This window comes from Anser brachyrhynchus (genome assembly GCF_964034855.1).
Source record: "Anser brachyrhynchus genome assembly, chromosome: 3".
Taxonomy (NCBI): domain Eukaryota; kingdom Metazoa; phylum Chordata; class Aves; order Anseriformes; family Anatidae; genus Anser; species Anser brachyrhynchus.
The window spans coordinates 70,040,378-70,058,911 of NC_137696.1; the positions used below are offsets into that span (position 1 = coordinate 70,040,378).

The window sequence follows — 18,534 nt, forward strand, 5'->3', positions numbered from 1 at the left end:
AGCACATAACTCTGGGTAAATGTATGGTTTTTATTAAGTTTTCAGAAGCACACCCTGAAGAATAATATTATGATGCCACGCAATATTTTTCTTAGCTAGTATAAAGAAAAGTACCCTAAGTACTGCAAAATAAACTGTAGTAATATATACCAGTTAAGGTACTAATCCATAGATGAATAGCCTGACACTTTTTTACATGCTGACTACTATGCATGCAATGCTGCTAAAGCATAGAAGACTACTTGCAGAAAATAGGAACACCTAATTTAATACAGCAGAACTAGCTCAATAAAAGGATCCAATGTTTTTCTAATTTTATACTTAGCACCAGTTCATATAACATATACACCATTTGTACTTAACATTTGTAGATAAGATGTAAAAAAAATATTATGCAGGTTCATCATGCAGTGTTACAGTTTTGAACTGATGGTATTATTAGGTGATAACAAGTCATTTTCAAGATATTATACTATTTCTTCCTAAAGCTCTTTGCATCAGCTTTTGTTTCCTGTGATTTATTTCTTTTTTTTCCCTTAGATACAAATATTTTCATATGGTATTTTGTGGATGACACAGTGGTTAACAAATGAACCATGTTATTTAATGATGTAACAAATACTGTTTGGTATTGTATTTTCCAGTGTAGTCTTTTCTTGCTTGTACAAGCTTTACGATCTTGTTAACAGTTAAATTAAAATAAATACAGAGAAGAATAATATAGACCGATTTAAATACATCCATTTTAAAATGGTTGTTGTTGCTGTTTTTTGCTTTTTATTTTATTATTTTTTTTTTCTTGCTTGCTTTTTACTTCAGGTACTAAGTGCAAAGAGACTTTTTTTTTTTTTTTTAATAAAAACGCAACACAAAAAACCCTGTTAACTGAAGAGCAGGATCTAATATCAGGTATACACCCTTAAAAGTTAATTCCTAGGTCAGCGTATTAGTGAATTCAGTGACAGTTCACGTCAGGTGTCAGGTACACCCTCATGGAAGACTTAGGTTTTGAAGCTGTGCTCCATCTCACAAGACTGTGCAAAAGGGAAAATTGTCTTTCAATTAAAATTTCCGTTGACTGGTTCAAGACAATTTAAATAGGGTAGGGAGGTGTCTCTAGTTCTGCTTTCACATGGGCCATTCAGTAGTTTGCTAGCTTTTCAGTGAGAAAGCTAATCTGGCTTTTGTGTCTGAGCACTGAATGGCAGAGGAGCAGCTCTGCAGTAAAAGACCTGGGGTTCCTCGAGGAAAATAAAGTGATCATGAGCCAGCAATGCACCCTCCTGGCAAAGGAGGGTGTGGAGTGTCACCAGCAGGTGGAGGAAGATGATCCTTCTCCTCTGCTCAGAACAGGTGTGACCATACTGGAGTGCCGGGTCCAGTGCTGGGCTCCTCAGCACAAGAGAGATATGGGCACATTGGGGTAAGTCCAGTGAAGGCCACCAAGCTGTTCAGGGACTGGACTGGTTCAGTGCTGATATCAGAAGACCTATGGGGTCTTGCTGTCCGTAAGTAACTACATATTGGGAAGGCCTAGAAAAGGCAGAGCCAGACTCCTCACAGAGGTGCACAGCACAAGGACAAGAGGCAACAAACACTGTAAATTTGGACTGGGCATAAGTATTTTTTATTGATTTTATTATTAATTAATTAATTAATTAATTTATTTTATTATTTATATATTTTTTACCATTAGAATGATCAAACACTAGAACACGTGCCCAGAAACGACGTAAAATCTCCATCCTTGGACATATTCAAAACTTGACCAGAAAATCACTTAAAACTGTCATCTAACTGGCCTTCCTTTGATAAGAGAGTTGCAGTAGGTAGCTTTCCAACCTAAATCATTCTGTGATTCAAAGTTTTTCCCTTGAAGACTTAGAAGTGTTGCTGCAGTTCTTCAAGAGTGAAAAACAAACAAAAATGTCAAACAAAAAAAACCTAACAAAACAAAAAAAAATCTAACAAACAACAACAACAAAAGAAAACAATGCCAGAACGGATTGGATTCCTGTTGCATGAAGATCTATGGGGTATTCCTCAAAATCCTTCTATAACATACTGGGAGCACAGTAGTAATAAGTAAACAGCAGCTCAAATCTGACTTGCAGGCTGGATTTATAACTAATGCATCATCTATTTCTGAAGGGAAAACATACTTCCAGGAACCAATGAGAGATTTTTAACTTAAATATTTTCTGACTTGCCACAACCTGCCTGTGTCTCCTTCAGTGGGATGGGGAACGAAAGGATTGCACTGGAGTAGCACAAACAGTGACCCTGAAGATATTGTAGAGACTTTTAATGGTGCAGCTAAAATTATATATATATATTTTTTTGCCAATGAAATATCGCAACTAATCCAGAACAAATCAATGAAAGTGGTCAAAAACACAGGAAAGTTCTTTCAAAATAATGGCTCTCTCTTGCATTCATTCCACTTCCATCATATCATCACAATATTAAAGTCTGCATATTTTATTTGCAAGCAGTTCATGCTGGCTAGCTAAAATTTCACTTAAGAAAACCTCTTCAGTATCCAGATTTTTATCCAAAGACCCTCCAGTTTCTAGCCAGGATTCAGATGAAACACTAGGACCAATGATCTTTAACGAGCATAGGCTGAGAGAGGTAACTAGAACAGAGATCTGTCTCTGTAGACTGAATCAGTAATTGAAAACTTTATTTAAAAAACTGACGGGGAGTAGATTTACCATTCTAACTGCGGTGTCTGTGTCAGCTTCTTAAATTAAGTTTTCAAGAGTTGATTTAGCCCAGGGAAATGCAGAAATCTGGTTGAACCATCTCTTGGGGCCGCTTATAATAATTTTTTTATTTGTGTTTAGTGCTAATGCAGAATTAGAAGAACTCCACTGTCAAGATGTTAGGAGATCAATGCTTTTATTACTTTGAATTGGAAAGTTGGTATACACAATAGAACACTCACAGGGGAAGAATGATACAAAGAGCTCTTATTTGATTTTCCTGGTGTTTAAGAATATTGCAAAACACTGTGAATTCAAAGAAGTAGGTTTTTTTTTTTTTTTTTCAGTTGAGGAATAGTCATAGCATATCTGGCCTATTAAAAGGAGGATAGGTAAAAGTATTTTCCTGGAAATAAATACCTTCCTAATGAAAAAAAAATATAAACTTCTTTAAATAATTCACTTTTCCAGTATATATATAATTGCTTCACTATGTAATGCTAGCAATATACCACGTGCTCTCTTTCAAGTAAAACTCTCCTCATGAAGTACTTATAAGAAGGTTCTTTGAAGTACTTATAAGAAGGTTCTTTGTTTACAAGACATATAGCTTTTCCATCATCAGCTTCGATTTTTTTAATATTATTATTATTTTTATTTTTTCTTAAACAAATGCATTGGAAGTAGTGGAGCTTTTGTCAATTCCTGGTACTGGAGCAGTCTTCTATAATGCGCATTAGTGCAATTTGACTTAATTGGAAGCTGAAGCTTTCTAGAGAAGGTAACAGAAAAGGTTCATACTTTTCTAACTTAAAATAAAAGCTCCAATTTCATCTGAAAGAGTGATCTAACAAATGTTATTACATTTACGGAATGCATCTTTTGAAAAAAAGAACAGATTTCTTCTTTGGCAGAGTTAAGGCTGAAAATCAAGATTGTGTAGTTTAGCACTCAAAGCTTAGGAAGACAGACTCCTTGGTTCTAATTACACACTATTTCATCAATCTCAGCAAAAGACAAAGCATCTTGTAAAGCTTCATCATTAAGTTATCCTCATATGTTTTTCAGTCTTATAACAATTCAGTATAACCTGTAGAGACTTACAGCTTAATCCTAGATAAATTTAGAATTTATTTACTTATTTTTGTACTGTCAGTAATCCCATTAAACGAGTGAAACTCTTGCAGTATGTGAGATTCAATTTGTTACGTTACGTACAGACCTCCAGGTAAACATTTCTGAAGACATGCAGTGAACCCATAAATATGTCTTTCCATATTGAAAGTGACATGGATATCTTCTTCATTTTGGATATGTTTTTCTCTGCTGACTCTGTCCAATTTAATGGTAAATATATTATGATATTATGATTTCCCTGCAGGTTGAAAAGAATGAGACAAGTTTAATGTTGTCGAAACCAAGACATACTACATCTCTGCTTTGACCTACAATGATAAGGCATTCTGCAAGAAGGAACACTAGATCCAGAAAGAAATTTCAATAGTTCATGGTCATAAGGGAAAGACGTGTCAAGTTATGGATTCTGTAGCGAATCAAATTCTTCTAATTAATTCTGATTCATTTTGATAATCCAATATTTTGATTAATAACATGAATGATTGAATAGAGAAGAACTATTAAACATACAGTGAGAAACAGCAAGTACATTCGAGGACAGGAATAGCATTTGGAGCCATCTTGAGAAACCTGGGATTTATCCTGGAAAGTGCTATGCACTATGGACAGGTGGAAAGTACACCAGTTATGCAGAAATAATTACATGTGCAAATATGGGATAGCTAAAAACTGACTGTGCATGTGCATTCTACAAGGTAGTGGATGGTTATGGTTCACAAATTCAATGGGGGCCAACACTTTTGTGTTGCTGCAGAAAATTTGATAACTGTTTATACAATCCTACTGGGTTTTATGAACTGGAGGGTTGTTTGCACCACTAACACAATTCACATTAACTTAGTATTGGCAAGGCTTCAACTCAAAAGATTTTAAGAAAAACTGTGGACCAATTGAGAAGCAAGCAATTAGAATGAGCAGAGGTCTGAAAATAAAACCTATGAAGAAAGACAGAAAGAACTGGGATTTCTTAGCTCAGAATAGGGAAGAATGAGAGCATAACCAACTGTTGAAAAGAATCAAGTAATGTTTTCCTGCACATATTGGAGGAACTTCCATCGCTTTCCAGAAGCTACACTACATTGCTAAGATAACACACATTAGATTTTGAAGAAAATTATTTCTAAAATTAAGGGGTAGGAAATCCCAGGAAGAGATTGCTTGGGGAGTCTGTGAGATCTATTGTTGCTGGCATTGAAGAACAAGATGGACAAACTTCTCTTTCATTTTTCATACATATGCTTGGTATTTAGGTTGGGAACATGGACTAAATGACATACTGAGTTATTCAGCAATGTGAGTCTGTGATTCAAATAACTGAAAGCATGGTTCTGGAAACACATAATGTTTATAAATATGCAGCACAATACTAGTCATTCCATTGAGATTTGATATATTTAATATAATAATTGGAAATACTCAACGTGTAAGGCATAAATTTAACTGAATTTAAATATAACACTTTTCCCTGAAGTTCTCTAACAGATATGAACAATTTTAATGCAAAAGAAGAAAGATGTGTTTCTAGAATCAATTTTAAGCAAACAATTCCCTAAAAAAAATATTTATCCTTATGTTCTCAACTTTTGATATCATGATTCCTATATATCCTTTCTGTGGAACTCTCAAAAATACATTATGGCATGTGATGGCTGAAGTTCATTTTTCTATCTTTGTTTATCCTTCTCTGAGCTAGTCACCTTTACAGTCAATGGAGCTGAAATGGCATGTTCAGGGTACAAGTCATCTCACCAGGTGCAGAAATCTTCAGTATGAAGTGAATCAACCCTTAAAATGCACTTTGTCTTCAAGTCCTTTGGCTTTAAAGAAGATCTAGATACTAATCCAAATATAGATATCTGCATTTTATGGAAATCATATATTTAAGACATAAAATTAGAAATATAGATAACTTGGAATACATGGAATTTGGATTAAAAATAAATAATTATATATGTATATATGCATAATTTGAGAGCCACATGTTTGCTTTAGAGCATGTATTCTCTGCAGTTAGATGTGCTAAGATACTTTTACTAGAAATACTTGATGGTTAGATACTGGCACAGGTTGTCCAGAGTTGTTCAAAGTCAGGTTGGAAGGGACTTTGATCAACCTGATGAGCAGGGAAGCTGTCTCTATCCATGGTGATGATCTTTAAAGGGCTCTTCCAACACAAACGATTCTGTGATTCTATGATTCGTTGTAATAGAACTTCCATTCAATTAATCTGGAATTCACTCATACATGCAAAAAATATTCTGGTTTAATATATAATGTGGAATTTCTTTTGGAAGAATGATACAATTCTGCTTAAAAATTAAGGTGATAAGTTACTTTTACATATGTATTGTGCCAATATTTCTTAAGTCTTTTGGAAACTTGGCATTCACCAAGCTATGAGCTCATATAGCCGGAGAAATCTGAGGGCTGAGACAAGATTCCTGGTGTCTGTGATAGTGGAGAAGTGATTTCTGATCTGATTAACTAAATGGCTGATGAATTCCTGTGACCTCAGGGAACTGTGGCAGTACTGGAGTCAGTTCCCACAAGAGGACAGTTCTCAGCCTTCTCCCAGGATTCTTTCTGTGGCTGTAATTCTCTGGAATAAACCCCCAAACTTCCAAACTACTTCATTGGAACTGTCTGTCAACTTCTCTGAGAAGCCACTCAAAAACTGGAGAGAAAGCAAGACAGACATTGTATTGGTAACAATATTGAAACTTTCTGTGTAATTCATATTTTGCATGACAATGTTGATTTAAGCAGCCACAATAATAATAATGATGATGATGATAATAATAATAATACAATTTGCAGGCAAGTAAATTTTACCTAATTCTATTAGGAGGAATCAATCTGCAAAATGCAAAATACAAACTCAATAAAAGGAGACTAAGGAAATATAATGCACCTAGGATTTGTTTCTGACACCATTAGCTTGAATAGAAATGCTAAATTGCCCCAAATGGGAAGATGAAGTCATGAATGCTCAATTATAAAAAAGTCTCAGGTACAGTAAAAAAGTTATTTAACATATTAGTAGGCATAGAAATAATTCTATCAACAAGCATTCAAATATTTGGATAGTTAAAAAGTATTTTATATGGGACACACAAAAAATAAAGAGATTAACTGTACTAATTTTAATAAGATATTTTTATTAAATGGACAGAACAGGAATAAAAAAAAAAATCCAGTTTTTTTTTTTCCTCGAAACCTGAAGCCAGTGGAATTTTCTGAAACTGATTTATTTTATCCTTACTGATTTATTAAAATACAGTAACACAAGTGAAAAAAAATGGAGTATATAGCTTGTAGCAGCATTGAGAATGTTTGATTCATGTATTATTCAGAAGATTAAAATATGATATCTCTTGATTTTGAATCTTTAAATTTAAATCTGCCTGTAGAACAAAGTTGCCCTTGTTGTCTTCTAGATTCTGCAAAGGTGAGCTGGCCTGTAATGAATTTATTCCGTAGTTAGTAAGACAGGTATCCATGTGTATATGTCTTGTTTTCTTTGTAGGAACCTGAAAATAATTTTCCTAGTTTCACTTTTTAGATAATGACGTTTTCATATCTATCAAGTCTTAATGTCTTATTCGATATTATTCCAATACTTAGCTGCCATCATACTTGTGATCTTTACCCTGAATAAGTCCATCTCTACTTAACTATCTTTGCTACCATCTGTAACTATCATCCCAAACTCATGTAACATATAACTAATGCAACATATGAATATCCAGTGGCTCTTGTATCCTGCACTGATTTCATATGCTTTCAAAATATCAGCAGGTAAGGCTCCTATTTCTAGTTTCAAATTAGATTATTAATCATTGGACTAATGTACAATAAGTCCTCCTGATAAAAGCAGATCGAATTTTATGATTCCTGTTCTACATGCAAGAGCTGTGTTGTGTTCAATATTACAATACTAAATCAGTCATTAGTGGCAGTGTTTGCTCAGTAGTGATAAACACTTTCACTGGATCTCTAGATATACGTCTGTGAAATGGAGGTCCTAATATTACTACTGCTTGCCAAATAAAAGTGAACAACCATACTTTACATTTCCTAATAAAATCCAGTTATTACTGTTATTACATTCTTAGAGGTAAATTATTCCAGTGATAAAGAGCAGACTGTTTAAATAAGCATTGAAATGATATATATCAGATAGAACTAAATCTCTGATAAAACCCAAAAGTGAGATTGTAAACTTGATCAGATGAGATGGAAAATCTCATGAATAAGGGGATACTTATTAGATATACTTTATGGAGTCAGATATTCATTTATTTATGAAGTCTTGTACATTGTTTAACCATTCATACCAGAATTATGGATTGCAGAAATAGGATATCAGCAGACTTCTGCCCACTGCTCGAAAAAGGTATCAAATTCTTTAGGCTGCCATATTTACATTGCATAATTTGGCTGGACATCTACCTTTCCCTCTCCGTAAGCCATTAAGAATAAACATCTTTAGAGGTAAGAACTGAACTGATAAACAGATGCATGCATATAGATCTATATCTCTGCCCATGCACATACATGCACATACTTACACTCAATTTGTCTTCTACATAAGGAAGGGCAATGAGTGAAATCAGTGAATGATGACACCTGTCATCTGTCAATGATGTTAAACGTTTGGTGCAATAATCTACACCAGGGATTAGATAGCAGTTTCTTGCTGGGGCTCTTCTTACTGTTATCTTACTTACATCTTTTACCAGATATGACTAGAATCATAGAATCATAGAATATCCCGATTTGGAAGGGACCCATAAGGATCATCAAGTCCAACTCCTGGCACCACACAGGTCTACCCAAAAATTCAGACTATACGACCACGAGCACAGTCCAAATGCTTCTTAAACTCTGACAGGCTTGGTGCTGTGACAACATCCCTGGGGATCCTGTTCCAGTGCGCGACAACCCTCTCAGTGAAGAACTTCTTCCTCATATCCAGCCTGAACCTCCCCTGTCGCAGCTTGACACCACTCCCTCAGGTCCTATCACTGGTGACTAAGGAGAATAGAGCGGCGCCTGCCCCTCCACTGCCCCTCATGAGGAAGCTGTAGGCTGCGATGAGGTCTCCCCTCACCCTCCTCTTTTCCAGGCTAAACAGGCCTAGTGATCTCTGCCGCTTCTCGTATGTCTTCCCCTCTAGGCCCTTCACCATCTTAGTAGCCCTTCTCTGGATACTCTCCAGTAGTTTCACATCCTTTTTGTACTATGGTGCCCAGAACTACACACAGTACTCGAGGTGAGGCCGCACCAGCGCAGAGTAGAGTGGGACAATCACTTCCGTCGACCAACTAGCAATGCCGTGCTTGATGCACCCCAGGATACGGTTGGCCCTCCTGGCTGCCAGGGCACACTGCTGGCTCATATTCAGCTTGCTATCAACCACAACCCCCAGATCCGTCTCTGTGGGGCTGCTCTCCAGCGTTTCATCACACAGTCTGTATGTATAGCCAGGGTTGCCTCATCCCAGGTGCAGGACCTTCCTGCAGCTGGTGATTGCCGAGCTCTCCAGTCTGTCCAGATCTCTCTGCAAGGCCTTTCCACCCTCATCAGAGTCCACCACTCCTCCAAGTTTAGTGCCATCAGCAAATTTGCTCTAAACACCTTCTAGTCCTACATCCAAATCATTTATAAAGACATTGAAGAGGACTGGCCCTAAAATAGAGCCTTGGGGGACCCCACTAGTGACCAGCTGCCAGCCTGATGCAGACCCATTTACCACAGCCCTTTGAGCCCTGCCCACCTGCCAATTGCTCGCCCATCATATGATGTTTTTGTTTAGCTGTTTGATGGACATTTTGTCCAGTAGGATCCTATGGGAAACTGCGTCAAAAGCTTTACTGAAATTCAAAAAGATCACCTCAGCTAGTTTCGCTTGATTGACTAGATGGATGATCTTATCATAAAAGGAAATCAAGTTAGTCAAACAGGACCTACCCCTTGTGAACCCATGCTGGCTGGGACCAATGACTGCATTTCCCCCAGGTGCGCTTCAATAACTTCAAGTATAATCTTCTCCATAATTTTACCAGGCACTGACGTGAGACTGACAGGCCTGTGGTTTACAGGGTCTTCTTTCTCTCTGACTCCCTGATGCTCCTCAGCCTACTCACCTCCTCCTGAAGCTCCGCCACCAGGCTGAGCAATTTTCCAACCTGGGCACACCTCCCACAGGCATACGCACCGCTGCTGCTGTCAGACACCGACACAAGACTCGGGCACACCCTACAGCCCAAGAAGACTCGGGCACACCCTGCAGCTGCGTGTTTCCCTGAGACCAGTGGGTAGCCACACCGGTAACTGTGAGAGTAGCAGCTGGAGAGGCCACAAGAGATACAGAGGCCATGGTTTTCCGCCTGGTGGATACCATGGCCGGGCTCTTCACGAGCAGGTTACGACCACCATTGGGAAAGACCGTTGTAGAAGAGCGGTGAGGGCGCCCCCCCAATCGCCCTGCCTGCTCGCCCCCCCTCTTCGCCCTGCCTGTGCGCACTGCCGCCCCCTGCCCTGAGGCGCCCTGCCCTGTGTGCCCCTCCTGCTCGCCGCGCTGCGGGTTGCTCGCGCTCCCCAGGGGCTGCCTTTGCACGGCCGGGGAGGGGGCGCTGCTGGCTCCGCCTGTGCCTCATCAGCCTCCCGCGCGAGGGCTGCCGGGCCCTGGCGGCTCCCTCGGCTGCGTCGAGGGGCCTCGATGCTGGAAAAAAAGCCGTGCCCGCCTCGATCCCCTGCTCCGCTGCAGAACGCGTGTGCCCTGGAGCTGATCGCCTCTGCCGATCGCCTCGTCTGTGAGAGGCTGCAAAATGGCGGCGGCGCTCGATTTACATTTTGTATAGTTTATATGTGTTTACTAGTGTATCAAGGAGTGCAGCAAATACAGTAACCCCACCTAAAAATTTTATTAGTAAAAGTTACAATCAAGTTCCGTATCTAAATAGATCACTAGGGCAAGATTAAATTTACTTAACTTGAACCTAGAACCTAACCTAGTGTCTTGTCAAAACTACCTACCTGGGTTGAGCTATAAGCAATGGAGAGGAGCAGGTAGTGCTAGCGGGTGACTGTTAACCTTCTTCTTCTTACAGGCATCAAAGATACTTGTGATACTTTTTATGTGATACTTTTTATTTTTTTAGGAAACCACAATTATCCGTTGGCCTAGATGACTACCACAGTCTATATGCCTGAATTTTAAAAAAGTATTAGATAATTTGTGTTAGTTTTCACTTAATATTCCTGACGTTGGAAGAGAGCCTTATCCAAAGTCTACGGATACTAGGACAAAATTTCCTATTAATGAAAATGTACTTGAATTAAGCTCCATGCAATGGAATACTGAAGTCCCTTCATTGTCCCTCCAAACACATACTTTTTTGCAGTAATAGCTGTTTTCCTGAGACTGAACCAAAATAAATGACATATATCCTAATAGGTACAGTATATGGAATCATAGAATAATAGGATCATAGAATCATAGGATCATAGAACGGCTTGGGTTGGAAGGGACCTTAAAAACCATCTATTTCCAACCCCACTGCCATAAGCAGGGATGTCACCCACTAGATCAGGTTGCCTAGGGCCTTATCTAACCTGGTCTTGAACACTTTCAGGGATGGGGCATCCACAACTTATCTGGGCAATCTGTTCTAGTGCCTCACCACCCTCTGAGTGAAGAATTTCCTCCTAACACCTAATCTAAATCTACCCTCATTTAGTTTACGACCCTTATCCTGTTATTATCTGGTTCGGCAGAGTCGCTCCCCATATTTTTTATAAGTTCCCTTTAAGTATTGAAAAGCTGCAATAAGGTCACCACAGAACCTTGTCTTCTTCAGGCTGAACATCTCCAGCTTTCTTCATAGGAGAGGTGCTCCAGTCCTGTGATCAGCTTCGGTGGCCCTCCTCTGGACGTGTTCTAACAGTTTCTTCTTGTGTTGGGGGCGCCAGACCTGGACGCAGTACTCCAAGTGGGGCCTCACAAGGGCAGGATAGAGGGGGACAATCCCCTCCCTTGAACTGCTGGCCACCCATCTGTTGATGCAGCCCAGGATGCAGGTGGCTTTCTGGGCTGCAAGCACACACTGCCAGCTCATGTCAAGCTTTTGTCCACCAGAAGCCCCAAGTCCTTCTCTGCAGGGCTGTTCTCAATGAGTTCTTCTCCCAGTCTGTACTTCTGCCTAGGATTGCCCCGACGCAGGAGCAGCACCTTGCACTTAGACTTGTTGAACCTCATTAGGTTCACATGGGCCCACTCTTCTAGTTTGTATATAGCTACATGTGGCTGAGTACTAGACTTTTTGATAATACACTTTTTGATAATTTCAGGATTATTATTATTATATCTGGTTGTGTATTTCAATATTAATCTCATAAAAGTAACAGCCACTACTCTTCTGTAATGTGTTAATATATAAAGGTTATGTTGGGACAAACATTAAAATACTGTTTTCACTTGCTTATGACTTTCTGAGTGCAAAAGAGATGGCTTTATCTAGGCTATAAATTAGGTACTTTCCTTTAAATCCCCATTGAAGCTATTCGCTGGTGAACATCATCCCTACATAGCCTTAAAGTGCACTGATCTTAATCTGCCCGCAAGAGGAAAAGACAAGTATTTGCCTTAAATAAAAACTGAACATTATTTTCTTTGATCAAGAACATAACTGAAGCATTTTCATTCATTGTGTCAAAGTTTTTAAAAAATGGTTGGAAAAGGATAAGCAGTATGGAATCTATGAAAAGTTTAATACTTTAACATATTACTTACTATATTATTGTCAGAAAATCACACAGCCAAAAATATCTTTATTTATCAGATGTTTGAGTTAGAAATCTACTTCAAATTAATCTATCAAGATAATGAAATTCTTTCCTTAGTTTAATACTCATAAAGAGCATAAAGGTTATTGAAAATACTTATTGGCAAAGTCCCTGATGTTAACATGTTTTTCAAATCATCACAATTGGATCAGTAAAAAGAAAACTGTGTAATTTAATGGGAAATAACTTTAAAATAGGATTTCTATTTCTGCTTCCTTCAGTTTAGTAACATATGACTATAGCAGTATACATTGAACTGGAAAACTACAGGTATAGTAAAATGGCACTTCAGTGTGACCAGGAAAGAAGAATGTAACAGAACATACTGATATGCATGTAGGACATGTATTGTATACAATGAAAATAAAGAGTAGCGTGGTGGTTTTACTCGGGTGGACAGCTGAGCTCAACCACAGCCACTCTCTCACTCCCCCTCCTCAAAGGGGAAGGGGGAGAAAATATGATGCAAAGGGCTCAAGGGTTGAGATAAGGACAGGGAGATCGCTCAACAGTTATCATCACGGGCAAAACAGACTCAGAGTAGGGAGATAGTACCCCTCATCCACCCTATTCCACATCCTCCCCCCAAGCAGCGCAGGGGAATTGGGAAGGGGGGTTGTGGTTAGTCTATAGCACTTCGTCTCCACCACTCCTTCTCGGTCATTCTCTGCCCCTGCTCCACGTGGGGTCCCTCCCGCAGGATGCTGTCCTTCCTGAACTGACCCTGCAGGGGCTTTCCACAGGCAGCAGCTCTTCAAGAACTGCTCCCACACGGCTCCGTACCACAGGGTCCATCCCCCAGGAGCAAACTGCTCCAGCACAGGTCCCCCACGGGCGGCAGCTCCCCCCAGACCCCCTGCTCCTGCGTGGGCTCCTCTCCACGGGCTGCAGCTCCGGCCCGGGGCCTGCTCCTGCGGGGGCTCTCCATGGGCCGCAGCCTCCTCCAGGCCACATCCACCTGCTCCACCGGGGGCTCCTCCACGGGCTGCAGCGTGGAGATCTGCTCCATGGGCAGGGAACCATGGTCTGCAGGGGGACAGCCTGCTCCACCAGGGGTCTCTCCATAGGCCGCAGGGAACTTGCTGTGGTGCCTCAAGCACCTTTCTCCCTCCTTCTTCACTGACAATGGCGTCTGCAAGGCTGTTTCTCACTCCGCTCTCTCTCCCAGCTTCTGTTTCCAGCAGTTTATTTATTTATTTTTTCCCTGTCTTAAATATGCTCTCAAAGAGGTGCAAACACTATCGCTTATTGGCCCGGCTCTGGCCAGCGGTGAGGCCCTTATCTAACATGGGGCAGCTTCTGGATTGTTCTCACAGAAGCCACCCCTATGCCCCCTCACCTTCCCTCCCCGCTACGAAAACCTTGCCACGTAAAACCTTGCCACGTAAACCCACTCCAAGACTACAAGTAGACGTAGAAAGACCAGTTAAATCCATATCAAAAACTTATCTGTAAGAGAAAATAACATTTGTATGTAATGTTTGTTTTAACACAACTAGTAAATTCAGGGCAGAATCTTTACCAGTCAGCCCTTGTTTCAACACCATTGTGCACAAGCAATATTTATTTTCAGAAAACTTGACTAAATTCCATGGATTACTCTGTAATCAGGAAATTACACATTTAAAAAATAACTAAATTATAATTCTGTTTTATCTGACCCAGGCCCTGTGTTTTTTTTTTTTTTTTTTTTGATAAGCGTACTGCAATTGGTCTAATGAATCCTTTAATTTTATAGTCTCCAGTGGAATCCCATCTATCTTCTAGACATTATGAGAATTATGTCACAAACTGACATAAGACTTATTTCAGCAAGGGCTTTGTATGAGGCCTAACACTGACTGAACCACCCAAAGAGAAAAAAAATTGTCTTGTGACACTGAAATTCAGTGTGAGATTGCAGCTTAGATACATTTGCCTTGGTTAGGATTAATTCAACTAATTTTATATCACAATATTAATAAAGAAGATGTACAGAAGAATTCAGCCACTTGGATGAGCTTGTGCAGTAAGATCACCATTACTGTGACTATATGGCTATCAGTATTGAACCTAATCAAAATAATTGGTATGGTTCTGTCTATACAACATGCCATCTCACATCTTTCTTGCAAGGAAAATGATATTTTAGAGTTATGCTATATTTTCTATTTTCTTTGCTTTGGCATGCACTATAATGTTACTCTTTTCCTGGTAGAAAGGTTGGCTGAAAGAACTTGCATATGTATTTTAACTAGTATGCTTGTTAAGGAAAAACCAACAAGCCTAGTGGTTTGCCATTTCTCGTTCACTCTCCTTCCTTTTTGATAGCCTTTCAAAGAGGCAGAAGTAGCAGATTTTGAATAGCGTAAAATAACTATATCACAAAGCTAGATCTAGTGAACAAAGAAGAGAATAACAAACAAAATAACCGGTAAGCATTAAGTTAATATTCTGTGCATGGTGTGCTGCATGAGATGTACCCTTGGAAAACAGTAGGATGTGGACTTTACATGGGAACCATATTATAATACTTATGTACAGTAAGGAATTAATTGTAGCTGTGTAACAAACTTAATTCTAGGGTTTCTAAATGTGCAACACTTGAAATTTCCATGTGGGAGTAGGTTGTGGGGAGTTTTAAGTGCATACCATACAAACTGCTGCAAACATTTGCAAGACTTCTTTGGTTGTTTGTCAGCTACAGGGATGAAACCTATAGTACAGTTACAGTTGCAGAAAACTGTGCACATTTTCACACAGACCACATAATTATTACTTTTTTTTTTTCCATTTGTTTAATGATTACAAACTTGTGTCCCATGGTGCATCAAGATCATAAGTGCATTACTATTGTGGCTACTATTTTCCAACATTTTGTGATCCTTCTGGCAGGCTTTACTAGTATTCTTTCATGGGATTTAAAGTAGATCTTTCTGACTTTGAGAGGCTATGCTCATTTATTTTTACTTACTAGAAAACCCTCCAAGATTTTGAGACTTTTTTTTTTCATTAGACACTAATACATTTGACTTGAACATACACAATGTTAAAAGGCTTCATTTGCTGTGACCTGACCTAGTGCACTCTGTCATCTAAACCTGTAAGCTTTATTTGTAAAGACAGCTAATGCCACATCAGTATTCAGTTCAGAATTTCATGTAATAGTTCTTTCTTTGGGCACAATTATATGAAACACATGAAATTAATCAGAGATAAGGTAACTTACAACAGAGATAGAGAAGAATATTCCCTTGTCATTGAACAGTAGCCAGAAAAACAGGAGGTGACTAATAAATGTGACAAAATGAATTCTTTTATTTCTGTCCATCCTTTTGTATTTCACACAGTGCACATTCTAGACAGGATGATACAGTGCAGGGGAGCTGAGCTGGCATGGGTTACTTTGACTTTTTTATGCTTTTGGTTAGTACTTTTGATCATTCATTCATATACCATTAGTGTTTCTTGATGCCACTGTGCTTCTTTAAGCTGTAATGCTTGTTATCCTAACGCTTTTCAGGGGTTGCCTTTCAAAAATCTCTTTTGAGTCTACTTCCATTGCCATTGAGCTGTCTCATACAATTGTAGAATCATAGAATATCTAGAGTTCAGGATCATCAAGTTCAACTCCTGGCTCCATGCAGAACCACCCGAAAATCAAACCATAATTCTGAGAGCATTGTCCAAATGCTTCTTGAACTCCAGCAGGCTTGGTGCTGTGACCACTGCTCTGGGGAGCCTGTTCCAGTGCCTGAACACCCTCTCAGAAAGAACCTTTTCCTAATATTCAGTCTGAAATCCAGTCTCTGATCAGGTGTTTGTCTAATCAGTTCACTGGTGTGCTCAGTGATTCTCTCTAATCAGGCTGGTAACATCTGATGTCTAAGTGGTACAATTCACCACCAAAAAAAAAAAAGAAAAGAAGGAATTCACCTTTATGTCTTGAGGTGGATCTAATTTATTGGGTTTACATGGCAAGGTTTGGGTAGTGGGGGGCTGAAGGGGTGGCCTCTGTGAGAAGAATCAGGCAGCTGCCCCATGTTAGATAAGGGCCAGTTTCAGCCAGCACCAAAGGTACACAGCGCTGCCCAGAGCCAAGCAATGTTGTCTGCGACTCTGTGAGAGCAGATTTAAGAAAGGGAAAAAACTGCTGCACAACAACAGCTGGGAGAGTGGGGAGTGAGAAACAGCAAGGTCAGTGCAGGAGGGGGAGAGGTGCTCTAGGCACAACAGCTGAAGTCACCTGCGGCCTGGGGACTTCTGCTGTGACTGGGGTGGGGGAGTGAGAGAGTCACACCCCCCCCACTAAAACCACCACACTAGCGTAGTTGATGGACCACTTAAAATTGAGACTTCAGATAATATTTATTCTTTGAAAAGTTCTTATTAAACGTGAGCTTTTATGTATAGAAAACTCCTGTTTTGGGGGATTTACAGGTAACTGCACATTTGTACTAGCATATAGATATTATTTAAATATGTCATCTCAGAGAACATATACACAGTATTTACATTACTTGTGAAAATAAGACTTTTGTCAGGCTTTTTGTAAAAAGCATTTTTGTAAAATTACCCCATGTTTTATGGTGCTCCACCTGGCTCTTCATATGATTGGGAACTAAGTTATATTTTAATGTTCTAATTTAAGAAAAAAAAAACAAGTTTTACTTTGTGAAATATTTTTACTTCATGCTAGTGATCAGTTCAATTCACCCCCCCAAAATTCCTTTTCAATATCTTTGAATGTACCCTACCTGAAATTACAAGCTAGAGATGTCTTATTGTATTACTTCCATCCTCCACCATACCCAAAGGAAAAAAAAAAAAATTCTATTGTTTCTCTTACATTTTTAATGATGACAGAACACTCTAGAAAATCTTCTACAAGAGAAAAGACATTGCAAACTGAATGTCTCCTCCTCATTCCCAATTCTTGGTGAGAAGTCAGCAGCTTGGGGCCTCTATAAAAGCAGCTTATTTGAATTTCCTACAGCCTGATGCTATATGCAGACTATGTTGTATTTGCATATCTCTATTAGCATTGCAGCCCCCGATACACCTGTTGTTTGGGATAACACAAAAAGAGTGGTATTTTTACATTTACTTCAGAGAAGAGCATGTGATTCTGCAGCCTCACCTATTTTAGTTAGTGCTGGTGTGTCTGAATAAATCAAGGTATAATGTTTATGCTCACAGTTTCCTGTCTCTGTAGAAGAATATTCTTATCATATTTTTCTGTGTGGCAATGTAAAGAGCAATGCCCAGGATTTCCATAGGATTTAGATACCTACTTGCATTTTGATGGGAAATGGGCACTGAAATCCATTGAAAAAATTGGATCTAAGAGACTTTGACTGATAAAGTTTGTGGTAAATCACAGATTTGAACCAGTGTCCCAGTTTAGTGATTTAAGCATCTGATGGGCTTTGCTCTCAAACTGGAGATCCTAACAATAATCTCTGCTTCTTTATATATATATGTTATACTTTACTACTTTACTGCCTTCAGTAGGATGATTCAAATGGGTCAGCACATTTGCAGAGAACCGCACCTGTTTCTTAACTGAAGAGAATTACTTTTTTATTTTAAAGAAAATGCGAACTGAGAAAGTTGCCGTTTAGTCTTTGAGAGTTGTAGATCATATCTTTATTTTTTTTCTTCTTTTGTCAAATCAACCGTTGCAATAGCAACATGTATAACAGCCTACATCTACCTATAAACTGTAAAAATGCATATTTCTAAAATGACATTCTTCCTGGAGATGCCAGATACAGTTCCCAGCAACTTCCTCTGAGATTTTAACACATGTAGCTATGTTTGGTTTAAAGAATACACAAATTAAAGATGTGTTACAGAT

The 18,534-nt window shown here is 39.1% G+C and overlaps 1 protein-coding gene across 2 annotated transcripts in view; it reads right to left on the reverse strand.

The window, feature by feature from the left end:
* The window catches only part of NKAIN2 (sodium/potassium transporting ATPase interacting 2), a gene marked incomplete at its 3' end in the record, with an annotated part of 509,777 nt that overhangs the window by 84,340 nt on the left and 406,903 nt on the right, over positions 1-18,534 (reverse strand). Inside the window, exon 3 of one of the 2 annotated variants that reach the window (XM_080588354.1) lies at positions 3,931-4,083. The exons of the other annotated variant lie outside the window; for it this stretch is intronic. Within the exon in view, the coding sequence (XP_080444480.1) occupies positions 3,931-4,014 (84 nt within the window). The 5' untranslated portion in view covers positions 4,015-4,083. The remainder of the gene's footprint in view (positions 1-3,930; positions 4,084-18,534) is intronic. 2 annotated transcript variants of the gene reach the window in all.